At 43.9% G+C, this 19316-nt stretch overlaps 2 protein-coding genes across 2 annotated transcripts in view; one reads left to right on the plus strand and one right to left on the minus strand.

The window, feature by feature from the left end:
- Positions 1-7240, plus strand: part of LOC106566198 (uncharacterized) — a 32442-nt gene extending 25202 nt beyond the window's left edge. Inside the window, exons 6-10 of the mRNA XM_082959578.1 lie at positions 320-394; positions 2103-2259; positions 2472-2533; positions 3084-3263; positions 3968-7240. Coding sequence (XP_082815704.1) covers positions 320-394; positions 2103-2259; positions 2472-2533; positions 3084-3263; positions 3968-4198 — 705 coding nt within the window. The 3' untranslated portion in view covers positions 4199-7240. The remainder of the gene's footprint in view (positions 1-319; positions 395-2102; positions 2260-2471; positions 2534-3083; positions 3264-3967) is intronic.
- Positions 7241-7459: 219 nt separating this feature from the next.
- On the minus strand, positions 7460-19020 carry zgc:171566. Its single transcript, XM_014134057.3, has 8 exons — positions 18393-19020; positions 17494-17659; positions 17260-17344; positions 16780-16918; positions 16024-16130; positions 14535-14625; positions 13901-14038; positions 7460-8015 (listed from the first exon to the last, which is right to left on the minus strand). The coding sequence occupies exons 1-8, from the start codon at positions 18493-18495 to the stop codon at positions 7894-7896; spliced, it is 951 nt and encodes a 316-aa protein (XP_013989532.1). The 5' UTR covers positions 18496-19020; the 3' UTR covers positions 7460-7893.
- Between the last annotated feature and the right edge of the window lie 296 nt (positions 19021-19316).

Raw genomic sequence — 19316 nt, forward strand, 5'->3', positions numbered from 1 at the left:
AGGTTCAGTAGTATCTCTAATCTCTAATGTAGTAGAGGAGGTTCAGTAGTATCTCTAATCTCTAATGTAGTGGAGGAGGTTCAGTAAACTAGGATCATATGAGGACTGAGCCTTGCCTGAAGACTTGTTAGCCCCCTGAGGTAATGCTCAAACTTTAGTTCGGCGTTCTCGTGACACACAGGAGACTGGTTTGAACCCAATCGGTTACACTATGGAACTGTGTATCACTCAGCCCCATATATATTTTTTGAAGTTTGTGATTGGTTTGACAGCCTTTTACTAACTTCCTTTTCACCTCCTCTCTTAATGTAACCGCCAGGTGATCTGTGTGGACTGGAGCGATCTGGCTGGGAAGGGGTACGTCATCCTCAACATGTCAGACAACGTTGACTGTGTGAGTACCACAACGGGTCTAGCCACCAGGTGACATCATAAAGATATTTTAGGATCGTAATATTGCAGAACTGTATTGCTGATGTTTCTTAGAATCATTCGTTGGATAAAGTTCTGATTTTTGGTAAATGTGTAATTGAATCAATAGGGCATGACGTGATGCCATTAGATGGTTAAACCAGCCTGAACACTAGTGAATCTATAGTGAGTGTAGCGTACATTCTGGTCTAACCAGGCTATAGATCCAGACAGCTCCATTGTTGTCCTTCACTGTGAGACAACCCAGGAGCCCTTTCACTGTGAGGCAACCCAGGAGCCCTTTCACCGTGAGATAACCCAGGAGCCCTTTCACCGTGAGATAACCCAGGAGTCCATTCACTGTGAGACAACCCAGGAGCCCGTTCACTGTGAGATAACCCAGGAGCCCTTTCACCGTGAGATAACCCAGGAGCCCTTTCACTGTGAGGCAACCCAGGAGCCCTTTCACTGTGAGATAACCCATAAGCCCTTTCACCGTGAGATAACCCAGGAGCCCTTTCACTGTGAGACAATCCAGGAGCCCTTTCACTGTGAGGCAACCCAGGAGCCCTTTCACCGTGAGATAACCCAGGAGCCCTTTCACCGTGAGATAACCCAGGAGCCCTTTCACCGTGAGATAACCCAGGAGTCCGTTCACTGTGAGACAACCCAGGAGCCCGTTCACTGTGAGATAACCCAGGAGCCCTTTCACCGTGAGATAACCCAGGAGCCCTTTCACTGTGAGGCAACCCAGGAGCCCTTTCACTGTGAGATAACCCAGGAGCCCTTTCACTGTGAGACAACCCAGGAGCCCTTTCACTGTGAGGCAACCCAGGAGCCCTTTCACCGTGAGATAACCCAGGAGCCCTTTCACCGTGAGATAACCCAGGAGCCCTTTCACCGTGAGATAACCCAGGAGTCCGTTCACTGTGAGACAACCCAGGAGCCCGTTCACTGTGAGATAACCCAGGAGCCCTTTCACCGTGAGATAACCCAGGAGCCCTTTCACTGTGAGGCAACCCAGGAGCCCTTTCACTGTGAGATAACCCAGGAGCCCTTTCACCGTGAGATAACCCAGGAGCCCTTTCACTGTGAGATAACCCAGGAGCCCTTTCACCGTGAGATAACCCAGGAGCCCTTTCACTGTGAGACAACCCAGGAGCCCTTTCTTTCCTCTGACAGTCGGTTTACAACATTCTCCTCACCGCCCTCCTCTCCACCCCCCCCACCCTCATCCCCCCCCCCTCCCTCCTCCGTCACCATGGAAACAACACAAAGCCGTGCAATTATAATCAATGTGACCTTTTTGGTTGTCACGCCAACCGCTGCAGAGTAATCACAACTACCCAGCAGGGAGGAAGACAGAAACCCTCTGATCCACAAAACAGCAGCTCCTCAAAGGAGCATGATTAGTTCAACAGCGTAGTTGGCAGGCAGATAGAACGTTGATTTATTCCATACAGCATGAGTCATCACCGTACAACTTTCAAATTTTTTTTCTCACAGAATACCATTTTGTATGTTAAACAGTTGCATATTTTGACTGTCTGTTTGTTTCTACCTTATCCTCCTGTCCTTGTTTCAGCTAGATCCTCTATACGACTAACTACAGATCTGACAACAAACAGGCCACCTGATGCCCCTTTGTTTTTCACTGTAACCTCTGACCTCTCCTGTTGTGTTATGTTCAGGATGACTTCCGTGTGGAGAGTGGAGACCGGCTCTTGGAGCTGCTAGAGACAGCCTTCTCTAGGAAGATGAACAGTCCTCAGGGTTCCTGGCTCATCTCTCTCTCTAAACCCACCAGACAGGACCACCAGCTGCTCATCACGCTGGCCAGCGAGCACGGTACCAGATAAATCAGAGAGCCGGGGCCCCACTTTCTCATTGCAGTCAAGCTCTCAAACCTAGGTTTCATAGAAATTCTGTGAAATATGTGATCCCGAGCCAAACTTGGTCAAATTATATGAAGATATACACGTAGATGTCTCAAACACAGGGAGTTGCTCACTTGTGTGATTTTTAGTACAATTTTTGTGTGATTTCTGACTGTCTTTTAGGAGTTATTGCCACCAAGGACATGTTGTCAATGTTAGGAGAAATCAGGAGAGGTTTACACGAGGTAAGATCCGTCGGTTTCTATGTACGGTTGTAAATTGGATCCTTCCGATCCTTCTGACTTTGTGTAAGGTTGTAAATTGGATCCTTCCGATCCTTCTGACTTTGTGTAAGGTTGTAAATTGGATCCTTCCGATCCTTCTGACTTTGTGTAAGGTTGTAAATTGGATCCTTCCGATCCTTCTGACTTTGTGTAAGGTTGTAAATTGGATCCTTCCGATCCTTCTGACTTTGTGTAAGGTTGTAAATTGGATCCTTCCGATCCTTCTGACTTTGTGTAAGGTTGTAAATTGGATCCTTCCGATCCTTCTGACTTTGTGTAAGGTTGTAAATTGGATCCTTCCGATCCTTCTGACTTTGTGTAAGGTTGTAAATTGGATCCTTCCGATCCTTCTGACTTTGTGTAAGGTTGTAAATTGGTCAGCCTGGTCTCAGTCCATCGTATCAACTGATTTAAAAAAAAACAACAAAAAACAAATTGCAGCACATCTTGGACCAGGTTAGTAATTCATCTGTCTGAATGAAAGTGAACTGTTCCATGTGTCTGGTTCCAGATCGGTATCCAGAACTACAGCAGTGCTAACACCTGTCACTCCAGACCCAGTCAGATGCGTAGCGACTACGGGAAGCTGTTTGTGGTCCTGGTGATCATAGGTTCTGTCTGTGTGGTCATCATCGCATCTGGTCTCATCTATATCTTCTGGCAGAGACGCCTGCCTAAGATCAAGACTATGGTAGGTGTAGATTTACTATAGTGCTGTAAAGCACTTTGTGACAATGTTGTTGTAAAAAAAAAATAGGGGCTAAATGAATAACATTGAATTGATTGATTCATTGATGGATGAATTATGATGTTACTCTCCCCACGCTCAATTATTCAATTTCTTGTAAATTTATTATTATTATTTTCTTTTTAGCCTTTTTTTCCCCCAATTTCGTGGTATTAAATTGGTAGTTACAGTCTTGTAACTACCAACTCCCGTACGGACTCAGGAGAGGCGAAGGTCGAGAGCGGTGCGTCCTCCTAAACACGACCCAACCAAGCCGCACTGCTTCTTGACACAATGCCCACTTAACCCGGAAGCCAGCCGCACCAATGTGTCAGAGGAAACACCGTACACCTGGTGACCGTGTCAGTGTGCACTGCGCCACAGGAGTCGCTAGTGTCGGCCAAACCCTCCCCTACCCGGATGACGCTGGGCCAATTGTGCACGGGCCAATTGTGTACAACATTGTGCGCTGTCCCATGGGTCTCCTGGTCGCAGCTGGCTGCGACAGAGCCTGGACTCGAACCCAGGATCTCTAGTGGTACAGCTAGCACTGCGATGCAGTGCCTTCGACCACTGTGCCACTCGGGAGTCCCACGCTAAAATTATTTCAAACGTTATGTTTTGATTATGTAGAAACTTCTCCTCTTTCTTCTCCTTTCCCTCCCAAGACTCGAGGCGAGGAATTCCATTTTGTGGAGAACGGCTGCCATGACAACCCTACCCTGGATGTGACGAGTGACAGGGGGGGGCAGCCAGAGATGCAGGAGAAGAAACACCGTCACGCCAACGGACTGACGGCTGGGTCGGGGGGGGAGGGAGGGAGCAGTGGCTGGCAGGTCCTGGTCAACAAACCTGGAGGGAAGGAAGAGGATAATATGGAAGAGGATACACACCTTTAGTAGAGAGAAGAAGAGTGGAAGAGGATACACACCTTTTAGTAGAGAGAAGAAGAGTGGAAGAGGATACACACCTTTTAGTAGAGAGAAGAAGAGTGGAAGAGGATACACACCTTTTAGTAGAGAGAAGAAGAGTGGAAGAGGATACACACCTTTTAGTAGAGAGAAGAGTGGAAGAGGATACACACCTTTTAGTAGAGAGAAGAAGAGTGGAAGAGGATACACACCTTTTAGTAGAGAGAAGAAGAGTGGAAGAGGATACACACCTTTTAGTAGAGAGAAGAAGAGTGGAAGAGGAGAAGGAGGGTGGAAAAGGTAGCCTGGACCCAGATCTGTTTGTGTGTCTTGCCAACTTCTATGGTCACTGTCACATTTGGCGTGGCAAGACAGCACAAACAGATCTGGGAGTCGGACTAGGCTAGAAAGAGAACTCATGTGAATGCATCGGCTGTCAAATTATACTGAGCAAAAATATAAACGCAACATGTAAAGTGTTGGTCCCATGTTTCATGAGCTGAAATAAAGATCCCAGAAATTTTCCATACACACAAAAAAGCTTATTTCTCTCAAATTTTGTGCACAAATTTGTTTATAGTCCTGCTAGTGAGCATTTCTCCTTTGACAAAGTAATCCATCCACCTGACAGGTGTGGCATATCAAAAAGCTGATTAAACAGCATGATCAGTACACAGGTACAGCTTGTGCTGGGGACAATAAAAGGCCACTCTAAACCAGAGCTGTTGTCAGAGAATTGAATGTTCATTTCTCTACCATAAGCCACCGTCAACGTCGTTTTAGAGAATTTGGCAGAATGTCCAAGCGGCCTGACAACCGCAGACCACGTGTAACCACGCCAGCCCAGGACCTCCACATCCGTCTTCTTCACCTGAGAGATCGTCTGAGACCAGCCACCCGGACAGCTGATGAAACTGAGGAGTATTTCTGTCTCTAATAAAGCCCTTTTGTGAGGAAAAACTCAATCTTATTGGCTGGGCCTTGCTCCCCAGTGGGTGGGCCTGGCTCCCTAGTGGGTGGGCCTATGCCCTTCTACGCCAACCCATGGCTGCGCCCCTGCCCAGTCATGTGAAATCCATAGATTAGGGTTCTAACGAATTTATTTCAATTGACCGATTTCCTTATATGAACTGTAACTCAGTAAAATCGTTGAAATTGTTACATGTTGCGTTTTATATTTTTTTTGTTCAGTACAGAAAGACAAAGTATAGTAATCAGAAGTCACTTAAACAACTTATTAAAGCTACTTAGATGTTTTATCAATTGACTATGATTATGATATGGACTTGATCATCTACTCTGCTTTCCTTTCCTTTTGTCAACTAAGCATGATTCACATCTATTACTTAACACTGTACAGCTACAGGGACTTTTCAGAATAATGAAACGTTGATATTGAAGCGAATAGAGGTGGTGTCCCTCTGTTACGTGTATGAATGTTCGTAGTTGAACTACTGATGTTAGAATACTGTATTTATTTGACCATGTTGAATGCAGAGTTAAACTCTTTGTGCTAGCTATTCTTTATGATGTAAAGTTGGAATGGCTTTTTCTGTATCTGGTCTGTTCACACCGATCTTAGTTCAAAGTCACACAATCATTTGGAAGCATCCGTTAATTCCCAGCCTCCTTACAATCAAGACTGAGTTAGCAAAATAACTAGCTTGGTTGCCTGATCTGATTGCTTTAGCAAACTGATCTCTGGCTGCTGTGGCATGGTAACAAACAAGGGATTGGCTAAAGTACCTACAATTATATATATATACATATATATATTAATTTATCATAAGCACAGCAAATAATGTTTTCGGCTATGTGCTGTAGAAGGCCTGTAAATACGAATGTAAAGTCATGCTGCTAGTATTTCTGCTGAGGCACCGAAGCTAATGACATACTGTAGTTTAAATATATCTTCTCTGCCTGACAGTATTGTCTCTACTTCAAAATGGTGGGAAATGTTTTTTTTTTTTGTCTGCAGTCAGCTATAGAGCTCAGATCTTTTTGAGAGAGATCAATATCACCGAGATAGACTCACATCTCTCATAGCGTACACTGTGCTTAGCCTAGAGGTGTTTGAAATGCTTAAATCCGTAATACAAGCTAAAACTGTGTTGTGTGTGTGTGAAATCATCCAAAGAATAGTCAAATTTTATATGGTAGGGATAAGCTACTAAACACAGGTGGTTGGTGGCACCTTAATTAGGGAGGACGGGCTCATAGTAATGGCTGGAACAGAAGAAATGGAACATCAAAACACCAGGTTTCCATGTGTTTGATACCACTCCATTTACTCCATTCCAGACATGAATAGCTGTCTTCCCCTCTGCAACCTCCTGTGGTACTAAACTAACGCTTTCCCCTCCTGTTTGTTTTATTTTGCACTAGACAAGCAGATAGCCACAATGTGCTCTTTAAAATCTGTATTGGACGGTTGACCGCTCCAGGGTTGTGTTCATTAAGGCACCAAACGGAAGAAAACTGACAATCAGGGAAGGACTTGTTGGATCTGGTCCAATAACAAACGTTCGTAAAAAAACAAACAATTTAAAGCAATTTTACATTGCGTTCACTAATGAACACGACCCGGGAAAGTTCAGAGAATAAGGTCCTGATGTTCAGGATTGGTGGGTTTGAACTCAGTTTCATTGTCGTTATTAATGGCAAATCTCAATTGAAAATGTTTTAGTCCAAGACTAGGCTTATTGGAAACCAGCCGTAGGGCTGTGTGTGGGCTGCTCTTTGTATTGCTCCTGCACTGTTGTCTCTATCGTATGAGCAGCTCAGTAGCGTTAAAATGTCAAGTTTCTCGTATGTCATTTGTATAAGAATAATCCCCAGGTTCCATTGCTAACATCGAGTGAGAGTTGGCTGGAGAGAAGTTTAGAAGTATACTGTATCTTTGTTATTTTGATTTATAAAATGTACATTATTTTGTGTGAAACTTTGTATTCATGTTAGTTTTCATTTTTCACTGTTTTGTTATCTATGTATCATGTAATGTATGGAAAAATAAACATTTTTTGAAATGCTGCTTTGGTCGGACTTATATAGTCAGAAACGCAGATTGCTTGAAGCCTACATGATATTGAAATATTATACAATTGCGCCATCTAGTGTATACTATAGAAAACCTCCCCATTCTGGAGCTACTTGTATATAATGTGCTTGAATCTGAATATTCAAGCACATATTGATGATGGCTTGATGCCAACTGACTGGCCCAATATATAAGAAATAATGTCAACAAGGTTTTGTTTGCAGACTTTATTGTCCATTAGTTTGACACATGGGTGAGTAAACAATAAAAACACTATTGTGATGGCACTAAAATGTGCTATCAATGCATTACAAACAGATTAATTCAGAATACTTTTTGCATTCGTGTGCAGGCAGTTTCGTTCTGTTTTCAGACGTTACAGTCAAGTTGTCATAATGGCAGTAAGAATGTACATATTTTCCCATTAATATCTTTACATCCAATATATTTCAACATTTTTAAAAACACATCAAGACTCCAAACCAAGTAAAAAAGAAAAGTAACATTTTTAGGATCATCTAACAGCAACAACTGCAATAAACACTGATCCAAAACATTTTTATTTATTTTTTTACAGCTAATCAGAGCTCAAATACAAATGCAGTTTATTTTACAGTTTTAAAGAGACTATAATCAATTGTTAAATCTAATCAAAGTAATAATTTTGCACAAATATACCATCTAGACCTGTGAATACAGGAGAATAGTTGTAGATGAGAGCCCTCTCCTCCTCACTGGCTGAAGAGAACTTGTGACGATTCTTCATGGCTGTGAACAGGAGGATGAGTAGAACAACAGGAGATATTAGCCAACTGTGTTTAAAACGCTAGCATACTCCCAGATCTATAGGCCTACTACACTGAATAGAAATATAAATGCAACAATTTCAAAGATTTCACTGAGTTAAAGTTTATATAAAAGGAAAACAGCCAATTGAAATACATGAAATTAGGCCCTAATCTATGGATTTCACATGACTGGGAATACAGATATGCATCTGTTGGGTCACAGATAGTTTGGATGAGAAAACCAGTCAGTATCTGGTGTGACCACCATTTGTCTCATGCAGCGCTATACATCTCCTTCGTATAGAGTTGATCAGGTTGTTGATTGTGGCGTGTGGAATGTTGTCCCACTCCTCTTCAATGGCTGTGCAAAGTTGCTGGATATTGGAACTGGTAACATTAGTCGTACACGTTGATCCAGAGCATCCCAAACATGCTCAATGGGTGACATGTCTGGTGAGTATGCAGGCCATTGAAGAACTGGGACATTTTCAGCTTCCAGTAATTGTGTACAGATTCTTGTGACATGGGGCCTGTGCATTATCATGCTGAAACATGAGGTGATGGCAGCGGATGAATGGCACGACAATGGGCCTCAAGATCTCGTCACGTTATCTCTGTGCATTCAAATTGCCATTGATAAAATACAAAATTGTGTTCGTTGTCTGTAGTTTATGCCTTCCCATACCATAACCCCACCTCCACCATGGGGCACTCTGTTCACAATGTTGACATCATTAAACCGCTCACCCACACAAACGCCATACACACCGTCTGCCCGGTACAGTTGAAACTGGAATTTATTCATGAAGAGCACACTTCTCCAGCGTGCCAGTGGCCATCGAAGGTCAGCATTTGCCCACTGAAGTCGGTGACGATGCCGAACTGCAGTCAGGTCAAGACCTTGGTGATTAGCATACAAATGAGCTACCCTGAGACGGTGTCGGACAGTTTGTGCAGAAATTATTTAGTGTGCAAATACTGGATGTGGAGGTCCTGCGCTGGCGTGGTTACACGTGGTCTGCGGTTGTGAGGCCGGTTGGACGTACTGCCAAATTCTCAAAAAATGACGGAGGTGGCTTATGGTAGAAAAATTAACATTACATTTCTCTGGCAACAGCTCTGGTGGACATTCCCAAATGCCAAAATTGCCACGCTCCATCAAAACTTGAGACATCTGTGGCATTGTATTGTGTGACAAAACTGCACATTTTAGAGTGGCCTTTTGTCCCCAGCACAAGGTGCACCTGTGTAATGATCATGCCATTTAATCAGATTTTTGATATGCCACACCTGTCAGGTGGTTGGATTATCTTGGTCAAGAAGAAATGCTCATTAACAGGGATGTACACAAATGTGTGTACAACATATGAGAGAAATAAGCTTCTTGCGTGTGTAGAACATTTCTGGGATCTTTTATTTCAGAATAAAATGAAACATGGGACCAATACTTACGTTAATATTTTTTGTTCAGTGTATATGTGTTGTTGTAACCAACCATACTGTTGCATTACAATAATACGGAGTTGGCTAAACAGAAACCCATGTAGGAGCAGGATAGTGTCATACACAGTTCATTCAGTATTCAGACCCTTGACTATGTCCACATTTTGTTACGTTACAGCCTTATTCTAAAATAAAAACATTTTTAAATCCCCCCCTCAATCTACACACAATACCCCCATAATGACGTCACAATAGCCCCATAATGACATCACAATACCCCCATAATGACAAAGTAAAAACAGGTTTAGAAATGTTTGCAAATGTATTAAAAAGAAAAAAAAAAATACTTTATTTACATAAGCATTCTGATATTTTGCTATGAGACTCGAAAATCAGCTCAGGTGCATCCTGTTTCCATTGATGTTTCTAGAACTTGATTTGAGTCCACCTGTGGTAAATTCAATTGATTGGACATCATTTGGAAAGGCACACACCTGTCTATATAATGTCCCACAGTTGACAGCGCATGTCAGAGCAAAAACCAGGGAGGTGACCAAGAACCCAATGGTCACTGACTGAGCTCCAGAGCTCCTCAGTGGAGATGGGAGAACCTTCCAGAAGGACAACCATCTCTGCAGCACTCCTCCACCAACCAGGCCATTATGGTAGAGGGGCCAGACAGAAGCCACTCCTCAGTAAAAGGCACATGACAGCCCGCTTGGAGTTTGCCAAAAGAGCCCTAAGGACTCTCAGACCATGAGAAACAAGATTCTCTGGTCTGATGAAACCAAGATTGAACTCTTTGGCCTGAAAGCCGAAGCATCACATCTGGAGGAAACCTGGCACCATCCCTATGGTGAAGCATGGTGGAGGAAACCTGGCACCATCCCTACGGTGAAGCATGGTGGGGGAAACCTGGCACCGTCCCTACGGTGAAGCATGGTGTTGGTAGCATCATGCTGTGGGGATGTTTTTCAGCAGCAGGGAATGGGAGACGGGAAAGATGAACTGAGAAAAGTACAGAGGGATCCTTGAGGAAAACCTGCTCCAGAGTGCTCAGGACCTCAGACTGGGTTGAAGGTTCACCTTCCAACAGGACAACAACACAGCCAAGACAACATAGGAGTCTCTGAATGTCCTTGACTGGCCCAGCCAGAGCCCGGACTTGAACATCTCTGGAGAGACCTGAAAATAGCTGTGCAGCGACGCTCCCCATCCAACCTGACAGAGCTTGAGAGAATCTGCAGAGAAGAATGGGAGAAACTCCCCAAATACAGGTGTGCCGAAGCTTGTAGCGTCATACCCAAGAAGACTTGAGGCTGTAATCGCTGCCAAAGGTGCTTCAACAAAGTACTGAGTAAAGGGTTAGAATACTTATTTAAATGTGATATTTCCAGCCAGCGTCGTACAGTCCTATAACTGTACAGTCACTCACCGGGCCAGCGTCGTACAGTCCAATAACTAATCTACAGTCACTCACCAGGCCAGCGTCGTACAGTCCAATAACTAATCTACAGTCACTCACCAGGCCAGCGTCGTACAGTCCAATAACTGTACAGTCACTCACCAGGCAAGCGTCATACAGTCCAATAACTAATCTACAGTCACTCACCAGGCCAGCGTCATACAGTCCAATAACTAATCTACAGTCACTCTCCAGGCCAGCGTCGTACAGTCCAATAACTGTACAGTCACTCACCAGGCCAGCGTCGTACAGTCCAATAACTAATCTACAGTCACTCACCAGGCCAGCGTTGTACAGTCCAATAACTAATCTACAGTCACTCACCAGGCCAGCGTCGTACAGTCCAATAACTAATCTACAGTCACTCACCAGGCCAGCGTCGTACCGTCCAATAACTAATCTACAGTCACTCACCAGGCCAGCGTCGTACCGTCCAATAACTAATCTACAGTCACTCACCAGGCCAGCGTTGTACAGTCCAATAACTAATCTACAGTCACTCACCGGGCCAGCGTCGTACAGTCCAATAACTAATCTACAGTCACTCACCGGGCCAGCGTCGTACAGTCCAATAACTAATCTACAGTCACTCACCAGGCCAGCGTCGTACAGTCCAATAACTAATCTACAGTCACTCACCAGGCCAGCGTCGTACAGTCCAATAACTAATCTACAGTCACTCACCAGGCCAGCGTCGTACAGTCCAATAACTAATCTACAGTCACTCACCAGGCCAGCGTCATACAGTCCAATAACTGTACAGTCACTCACCGGGCCAGCGTCGTACAGTCCAATAACTGTACAGTCACTCACCAGGCCAGCGTCGTACAGTCCAATAACTAATCTACAGTCACTCACCAGGCCAGCGTCGTACAGTCCAATAACTAATCTACAGTCACTCACCAGGCCAGCGTCGTACAGTCCAATAACTAATCTACAGTCACTCACCGGGCCAGCGTCATACAGTCCAATAACTAATCTACAGTCACTCTCCAGGCCAGCGTCATACAGTCCAATAACTAATCTACAGTCACTCACCAGGCCAGCGTCGTACAGTCCAATAACTAATCTACAGTCACTCACCGGGCCTGCGTCGTACAGTCCAATAACTAATCTACAGTCACTCACCGGGCCAGCGTCGTACAGTCCAATAACTAATCTACAGTCACTCACCGGGCCAGCGTCGTACAGTCCAATAACTAATCTACAGTCACTCACCGGGCCAGCGTCGTACAGTCCAATAACTAATCTACAGTCACTCACCAGGCCAGCGTCGTACAGTCCAATAACTGTACAGTCACTCACCAGGCCAGCGTCATACAGTCCAATAACTGTACAGTCACTCAACAGGCCAGCGTCATACAGTCCAATAACTGTACAGTCACTCACCAGGCCAGCGTCGTACAGTCCAATAACTAATCTACAGTCACTCAACAGGCCAGCGTCGTACAGTCCAATAACTAATCTACAGTCACTCACCAGGCCAGCGTCGTACAGTCCAATAACTGTACAGTCACTCACCAGGCCAGCGTCATACAGTCCAATAACTGTACAGTCACTCACCAGGCCAGCGTCGTACAGTCCAATAACTGTACAGTCACTCACCAGGCCAGCGTCGTACAGTCCAATAACTAATCTACAGTCACTCACCAGGCCAGCGTCGTACAGTCCAATAACTAATCTACAGTTACTCACCAGGCCAGCGTCGTACAGTCCAATAACTAATCTACAGTCACTCACCGGGCCAGCGTCGTACAGTCCAATAACTAATCTACAGTCACTCACCAGGCCAGCGTCGTACAGTCCAATAACTAATCTACAGTCACTCACCGGGCCAGCGTCGTACAGTCCAATAACTAATCTACAGTCACTCACCAGGCCAGCGTCGTACCGTCCAATAACTAATCTACAGTCACTCACTGGGCCAGCGTCGTACAGTCCAATAACTAATCTACAGTCACTCACCAGGCCAGCGTCGTACAGTCCAATAACTAATCTACAGTCACTCACCGGGCCAGCGTCGTACAGTCCAATAACTAATCCACAGTCACTCACCAGGCCAGCGTCGTACAGTCCAATAACTAATCCACAGTCACTCACCAGGCCAGCGTCGTACAGTCCAATAACTAATCTACAGTCACTCACCAGGCCAGCGTCATACAGTCCAATAACTAATCTACAGTCACTCACCAGGCCAGCGTCGTACAGTCCAATAACTGTACAGTCACTCACCGGGCCAGCGTCGTACAGTCCAATAACTAATCTACAGTCACTCACCAGGCCAGCGTCGTACAGTCCAATAACTAATCTACAGTCACTCACCAGGCCAGCGTCGTACAGTCCAATAACTGTACAGTCACTCACCAGGCCAGCGTCGTACAGTCCAATAAATAATCTACAGTCACTCACCAGGCCAGCGTCGTACAGTCCAATAACTAATCTACAGTCACTCACCAGGCCAGCGTCGTACAGTCCAATAACTAATCTACAGTCACTCACCGGGCCAGCGTCGTACAGTCCAATAACTAATCTACAGTCACTCACCAGGCCAGCGTCGTACAGTCCAATAACTAATCTACAGTCACTCACCGGGCCAGCGTCGTACAGTCCAATAACTAATCTACAGTCACTCACCAGGCCAGCGTCGTACAGTCCAATAACTAATCTACAGTCACTCACCAGGCCAGCGTCGTACAGTCCAATAACTGTACAGTCACTCACCAGGCCAGCGTCGTACAGTCCAATAACTAATCTACAGTCACTCACCAGGCCAGCGTTGTACAGTCCAATAACTAATCTACAGTCACTCACCAGGCCAGCGTCGTACAGTCCAATAACTGTACAGTCATCCACCGGGCCAGCGTCGTACAGTCCAATAACTGTACAGTCACTCACCGGGCCAGCGTTGTTCTTAACTGATTTGCCTGCTTAAAGAAAAGTGGACTAAAATAACTCACCCTCGGAGACAAAGAAGAGTGCTGTGTAGAAGGATGCTCTGACGGAGGCAGCAGAGTGGACCATACCTGGCTTATCGACCCACTCAAAGGGACTCTTCTCAGGATGCCACTGGACAGCATAGAATGGATAGTGGTATGCTAGAACAAGAGAAACAGACATGAGAACATATATATATACTAGAACAACTCTAGGTCCTCGTTACAGCATAGTCATTAGACAGTAGAAAACAGACAGGGATTCACTACAAGAGAAAAACAGATCACTGTAGTCTCCATGTACAGTGTGGCTGACTAGGACCTGGAGTCTGACCGATTGATAAAAATCAACACACTGAAGTGAATGTATTTGTAAAAACATCACCCACGAGTTGAATACGTGTGAATCAACATACCCTGCTTGTGAATTATTGCACACACACACACCTACACCCAGCTGCAGGGATCCCATGGTTACATAATGTTTACCTACAGTAAACAGTGTGTTCAAATACAGTAAAACGTTTGTCCAAGAACCAGCTTAACAGATATCAGCTGAAAAGTGATAAGTTCTACCAGTAACGCCGACAACATTTGGCAGCCAAATTAACCTTGTGACTAAAGTCACTCTAGCCATGCTCAAGACACCGTACAGTACCTTCCATGGTAGAAATGAACTCTCTCCTGCCGTCTGTATTGGTGGTCAGAATCTTGTAGAAACGTTTCAGTTTGGCATTCCGGCTGTAGTTCTGGTGACATGAATCATTACATTTAGTTATTTTGGAATGTTCCGGAATTAAACAGGTTACATTGTTGCTGAGAAATACTTTTTTTTATTTAATTTTTTTGCTCTAGTCTAGGAAACAGGAGAACTGAAATGTCTAAAAGGTATAGGACAAGATATATTCAAATCAAATTTTATTTGTCACATGCGCCATGAATACAACAGGTGTAGACTTTACCGTGAAATGCTTTACTTACAAGCCCTTAACCAACAGTGCAGTTCAATAAGAAGAAAATATTTACCAAGTAGAATAAAATAAAGAGTAATAATAAAAAGTAACACAATAACAATAACGAGGCTATATACAGGGGTCACCGGTACCGAGTCAATGTGCAGGGGTACAGGCTAGTTGAGGTAATCTGTACATGTAGGTGGGGGCGAAGTGAGGTCATTTCTACATGTAGCTGGGGGCTAGTTGAGGTCATTTCTACATGTAGCTGGGGGCTAGTTGAGGTCATTTCTACATGTAGCTGGGGGCTAGTTGAGGTCATTTCTACATGTAGCTGGGGGCTAGTTGAGGTCATTTCTACATGTAGCTGGGGGCTAGTTGAGGTCATTTCTACATGTAGCTGGGGGCTAGTTGAGGTCATTTCTACATGTAGCTGGGGGCTAGTTGAGGTCATTTCTACATGTAGCTGGGGGCTAGTTGAGGTCATTTCTACATGTCGCTGGGGGCTAGTTGAGGTAATCTGTACATGTCGTTGGGGGCTAGTTGAGGTAATCTGTACATGTCGTTGGGGGCTAGTTGAGGTAATCTGTACATGTCGTTGGGGGCTAGTTGAGGTAATCTGTACATGTCGTTGGGGGCTAGTTGAGGTAATCTGTACATGTCGTTGGGGGCTAGTTGAGGTAATCTGTACACGGTAACTCTGACGCACAAACATTCAAACAAGTCTTCAGATATTCTCGGAACGAGACTGCTTGAGGTGGTATTACACTTACAGCTCAGTGGTTTGACAAGTTGAATAATTCACATACAGAATCATTCTTGTAGAAAAGAGAAGGAAGAAAGCACTGATAGGGCAATATTAGGGCTCTGTAGATAGCTGCTCTTTGGTAAAAAGGGGTTCATTGGTCATCAAAAAACGAGGATTTGTATGGCATGTTCAATGTAACAAACTCCTTAGAACTGATGTGTTGTTTTGGCAGCACTGCCTTCACCCTGACGAATACCATGCTGCCGAAACGCAGCAGTCCATAAAAATAAAACAAATCCATAAAAAAATTATTAAAAAAGCATTTTAATTCTATAAAATATTTCCTTCCTTAAAAACAAGTCTATTAGACCTAAAACAAGTCAGCCAGCAGTCAGACAGTACCAGAGACATATTCATGCGTGTTTATTGACGTCATCAGACAGTACCTGTAGCGACAGACTCCAGCTGTGGAAGTTGGAGGTGATGTTGTCCTCTGACAGAGACTGTAGCAGGCTACCGGGGAAGGCCTTGAACAGACGGCTGTTCTGTGAAGCTGTGGTAAACAAAGATAACTAGAATATTAAAAGCTTGAATCCTTAGTTGATACATATGTTTTTGGACTTGTAAATGAATGATATATACACCCATTGATTCTTGAAGAATATAAAACGTATAAAATGCCTGTCGTACCCAATCAGAACCCAGAATATAAACTTGTTTTTCTCCAATGTTTGTAAACAATGTGAATGTAAACAAACACTGTATAGCCTCAACACGTGGTAAATCTATACTATATCATGGATGGTCAGGCCTTGTATCCATAACGCTGGCTGTGAATCTGAGAGTAGTTACATTTCTCCAGGCCCATCCCTCAGCTTTTTATCAAAACAGTGGTGGCCGCTGGGGTGCCCGCTTTGTTATTATTTCACCTGCAGATTGTAGTTTTAAAGGCCAAAAATGTTTTGTCAAGACCAATGTTCAGTTTCTTTTGGTCCAGGGAACCTTTTTTCCCCCTATCATTTAGTCAAGCAATGGAAAAACGTTACGTTTTTCTTTCTATTTGCTGCCCAAATGAACACGGCCCTGTACTCCTATGAGGAGAAACTTCGGTCTGTGCAGTGTACAAGGCACAATATCAATATTTATAGACAAACATAGGCCTTTACTCATAAAGTGTGCAGAAACACGGTGTGGTCTCTGACCTGGGGTGAATGTGAGAGGCAGGGCCACAGCCTTGGTGTCTGTTAAAGTCAGAAGGTTCTTGTTGCTGGTCAGTACTGTCATCTGCTGTAGACCTTGGCACGTACCCCAAATAGGGAAGTAATCAGACGCATCGTTGGCCTGCATGGAGTAGAGGAAGACAACGACAAAAGAGGACCACGAATCAACCGGAGTTCTGCCCAACAGGTGTTGCTCAACAGGTGGAAGCAATATAGTGGACGCTCCACCACTAACTACACTGTTTATAGAAAGGTTAGAGACAAGGGAAAGGGGTAGGGAGCAGTCTTAATTAAACTGTGGCTACCAAACAGTATATTCAACATTTAAAACGATAGATTCGTTCTTTGAAACCGTTATATAGTTACTGAAAACAATTCAAAAACAGCCATCGTCAATGGAGGGATAAAAACCAAATTGCATTTTGGTGGGTATGGAATTGAGACATTGATTATATTATGTACCTTGATAGCCAGATCATAGAAGATCTTTGACAATCGACTGAACTGGGACGTCTCCAGATCTACGTCCCCTCCTGGTAGCAGCAACCTAAAACAACCAATCAACCAATCAGAATCAAGCAATCAAATTGAAATCAGAATTATTCATAATTGCATATAGTCCCTGGCATTTTAATTAATTTTCGATGAAGGAATCTCTTTACAGTAACATAATAAGTGAGCAATAATTTCACTCACCCGTTTATTGAGTTAAATATCTTCTCATATTCTTCATCCGTTTGGTGTATTCTTATGGGAACAACTCTGGCTCCAGCACTTTCCAAGTACTTTACATAGGAAGCAGCGATGTAGGAGGATCCCCGAGCATGAGGGTCTCCCACTATATTCTCTTGAGCCAGGATCCCTGAAATAACAATACACTTTCCATTACACTACAACAAAACAACAAGACTAGCAGCATGTCTAGGTGGGTGTAGTTGTACATTAAGTTGCCTCACGCTACAGAAACAGGAGCCAGGCTCCTGGCCAGTTCTGGCTTGGACATGACTTACAACAACACAAGGCCATATTCCTTTGAAAAACAACAAAAAACAGCAACAAACCCTCCAGTTGGGTTTGCTTTAAAGCTGATGGATAGGGTTAAAAGGTTACTGTGAAGACAGGTGTGGTTAATATATACAGCCATCATCATCATCTCACAGACTCATCATTCTTCTTAACTGTCCTCTCTCTGTCTACACTTGATTAACAACGTCTATAGGCGATTTCAATAGACTATTTTGCTACTTAGCCGATATATATATAGGCATTTCTAAATAACATGCTTTTTAGAAGGCGAAATATTGAGAAGACTGTCTATAACTCTGCAATGGCTACATGAGGATTCACGTTGATCAGTGAAAAATATGAAATATATTTGTATAAAATTGATCAAATCTATGATGACATTCTGAAGTGAGTTTCTCTTGTTTCACTTCCTAGAAAAATTGACAATTTCATGTTGGAATTGGTAGGCTCCGATAATGTTCCCAGAACATTCTAGAATAACACATTAACAGCAGCAGCACATAAGGAACATTCCAGCTACACTCTCATACATACAAATTCAACCTATAGACTGATTCGGAAGGACTTACCGATGATGGGTCTGTAATTTAGATGGTCACTACAAACCACCAGCAGAGGCACACCGCAAAGGCAAGCGGCCAGCACCGCAAGAACCGCAAACGGAGGACTCATTCTCCTGGGGTAGCCTACCACACCAACATAAAATAAAACACGCTAAAATTCGCAGACACTAGTTCTCCTGCTTAACTGATCAGCAGCGCGGTATGTGATGGTGGTACCAGTGAGAATGAAGAGGCTGTAGTCTACTGCAGTTATGTGACGCGGAATCCCTACAGTAGAAACCTATCGATTCTCTTCGCGCGTGGCGGGGGACGCGTCAAAAATCGATTTCAGTCACGTGTGCAATTATGAAAACTCACCGAATGACAAAAATCGTGTGGACATGCGACATATTTCAACCAGGCTATAACACGAGAGGCAAAATTATGCTATTTCAGTGGCGTGTATTCATGGATATCAAGAGAAGCCAGGCTTCGCCAAAACATTAACCAAGAAAAAAAACATAAAATAATGACAAGAGGATAAACGTATCATACCAGAGAAAGCACCGAGCGAGCGAAACAGCGCCCCTCTGTCTCTCTATGTGTAGCCAGCCCATCTATCTGATTGCAGTCTTGTCAAAAAGAGTATTGCATTCAATGCAAGCGAAGCCACATAGCATTTTGGCCTCCCTTGATGAACAAAATGTACAATAACAGCCAATCAGCGTTGAGCTAAATTGAGCAAGCTGAACTGTAAATGATCCTGGTGCACCCCCCCCAAAACAATGTCAAGGGAAGCCAGTTTGGATTTGGCTTCAATCCAATCACATCACATCAAACCAAACGTCAATGACAGAAGAACATTTGAATTGTTGCATCTCGGACTTGTGGTTTTACTTAATTATCCGTACTGGCCTATGATTATATTGGTGAATCGGATCCAACCATAAA

The sequence above is a fragment of the Salmo salar genome, chromosome 12 (genome assembly GCF_965601325.2).
Source record: "Salmo salar chromosome 12, fSalSal1, whole genome shotgun sequence".
In the NCBI taxonomy this organism is placed as follows: Eukaryota; Metazoa; Chordata; class Actinopteri; order Salmoniformes; family Salmonidae; genus Salmo; species Salmo salar.

Bases quoted from the DNA above. Each gene is read 5' to 3' on its own strand.
- zgc:171566 (XM_014134057.3), bottom strand. From the start codon at position 18,495: ATGAGTCCTCCGTTTGCGGTTCTTGCGGTGCTGGCCGCTTGCCTTTGC. The intron at 17,660-18,392 runs GTAAGTCCTTCC...TTGTTATTTCAG, and splicing joins AAATTACAGACCCATCATCG to GGATCCTGGCTCAAGAGAAT. The intron at 14,626-16,023 runs GTACTGTCTGAT...TCATGTCACCAG, and splicing joins GCTGGAGTCTGTCGCTACAG to AACTACAGCCGGAATGCCAA.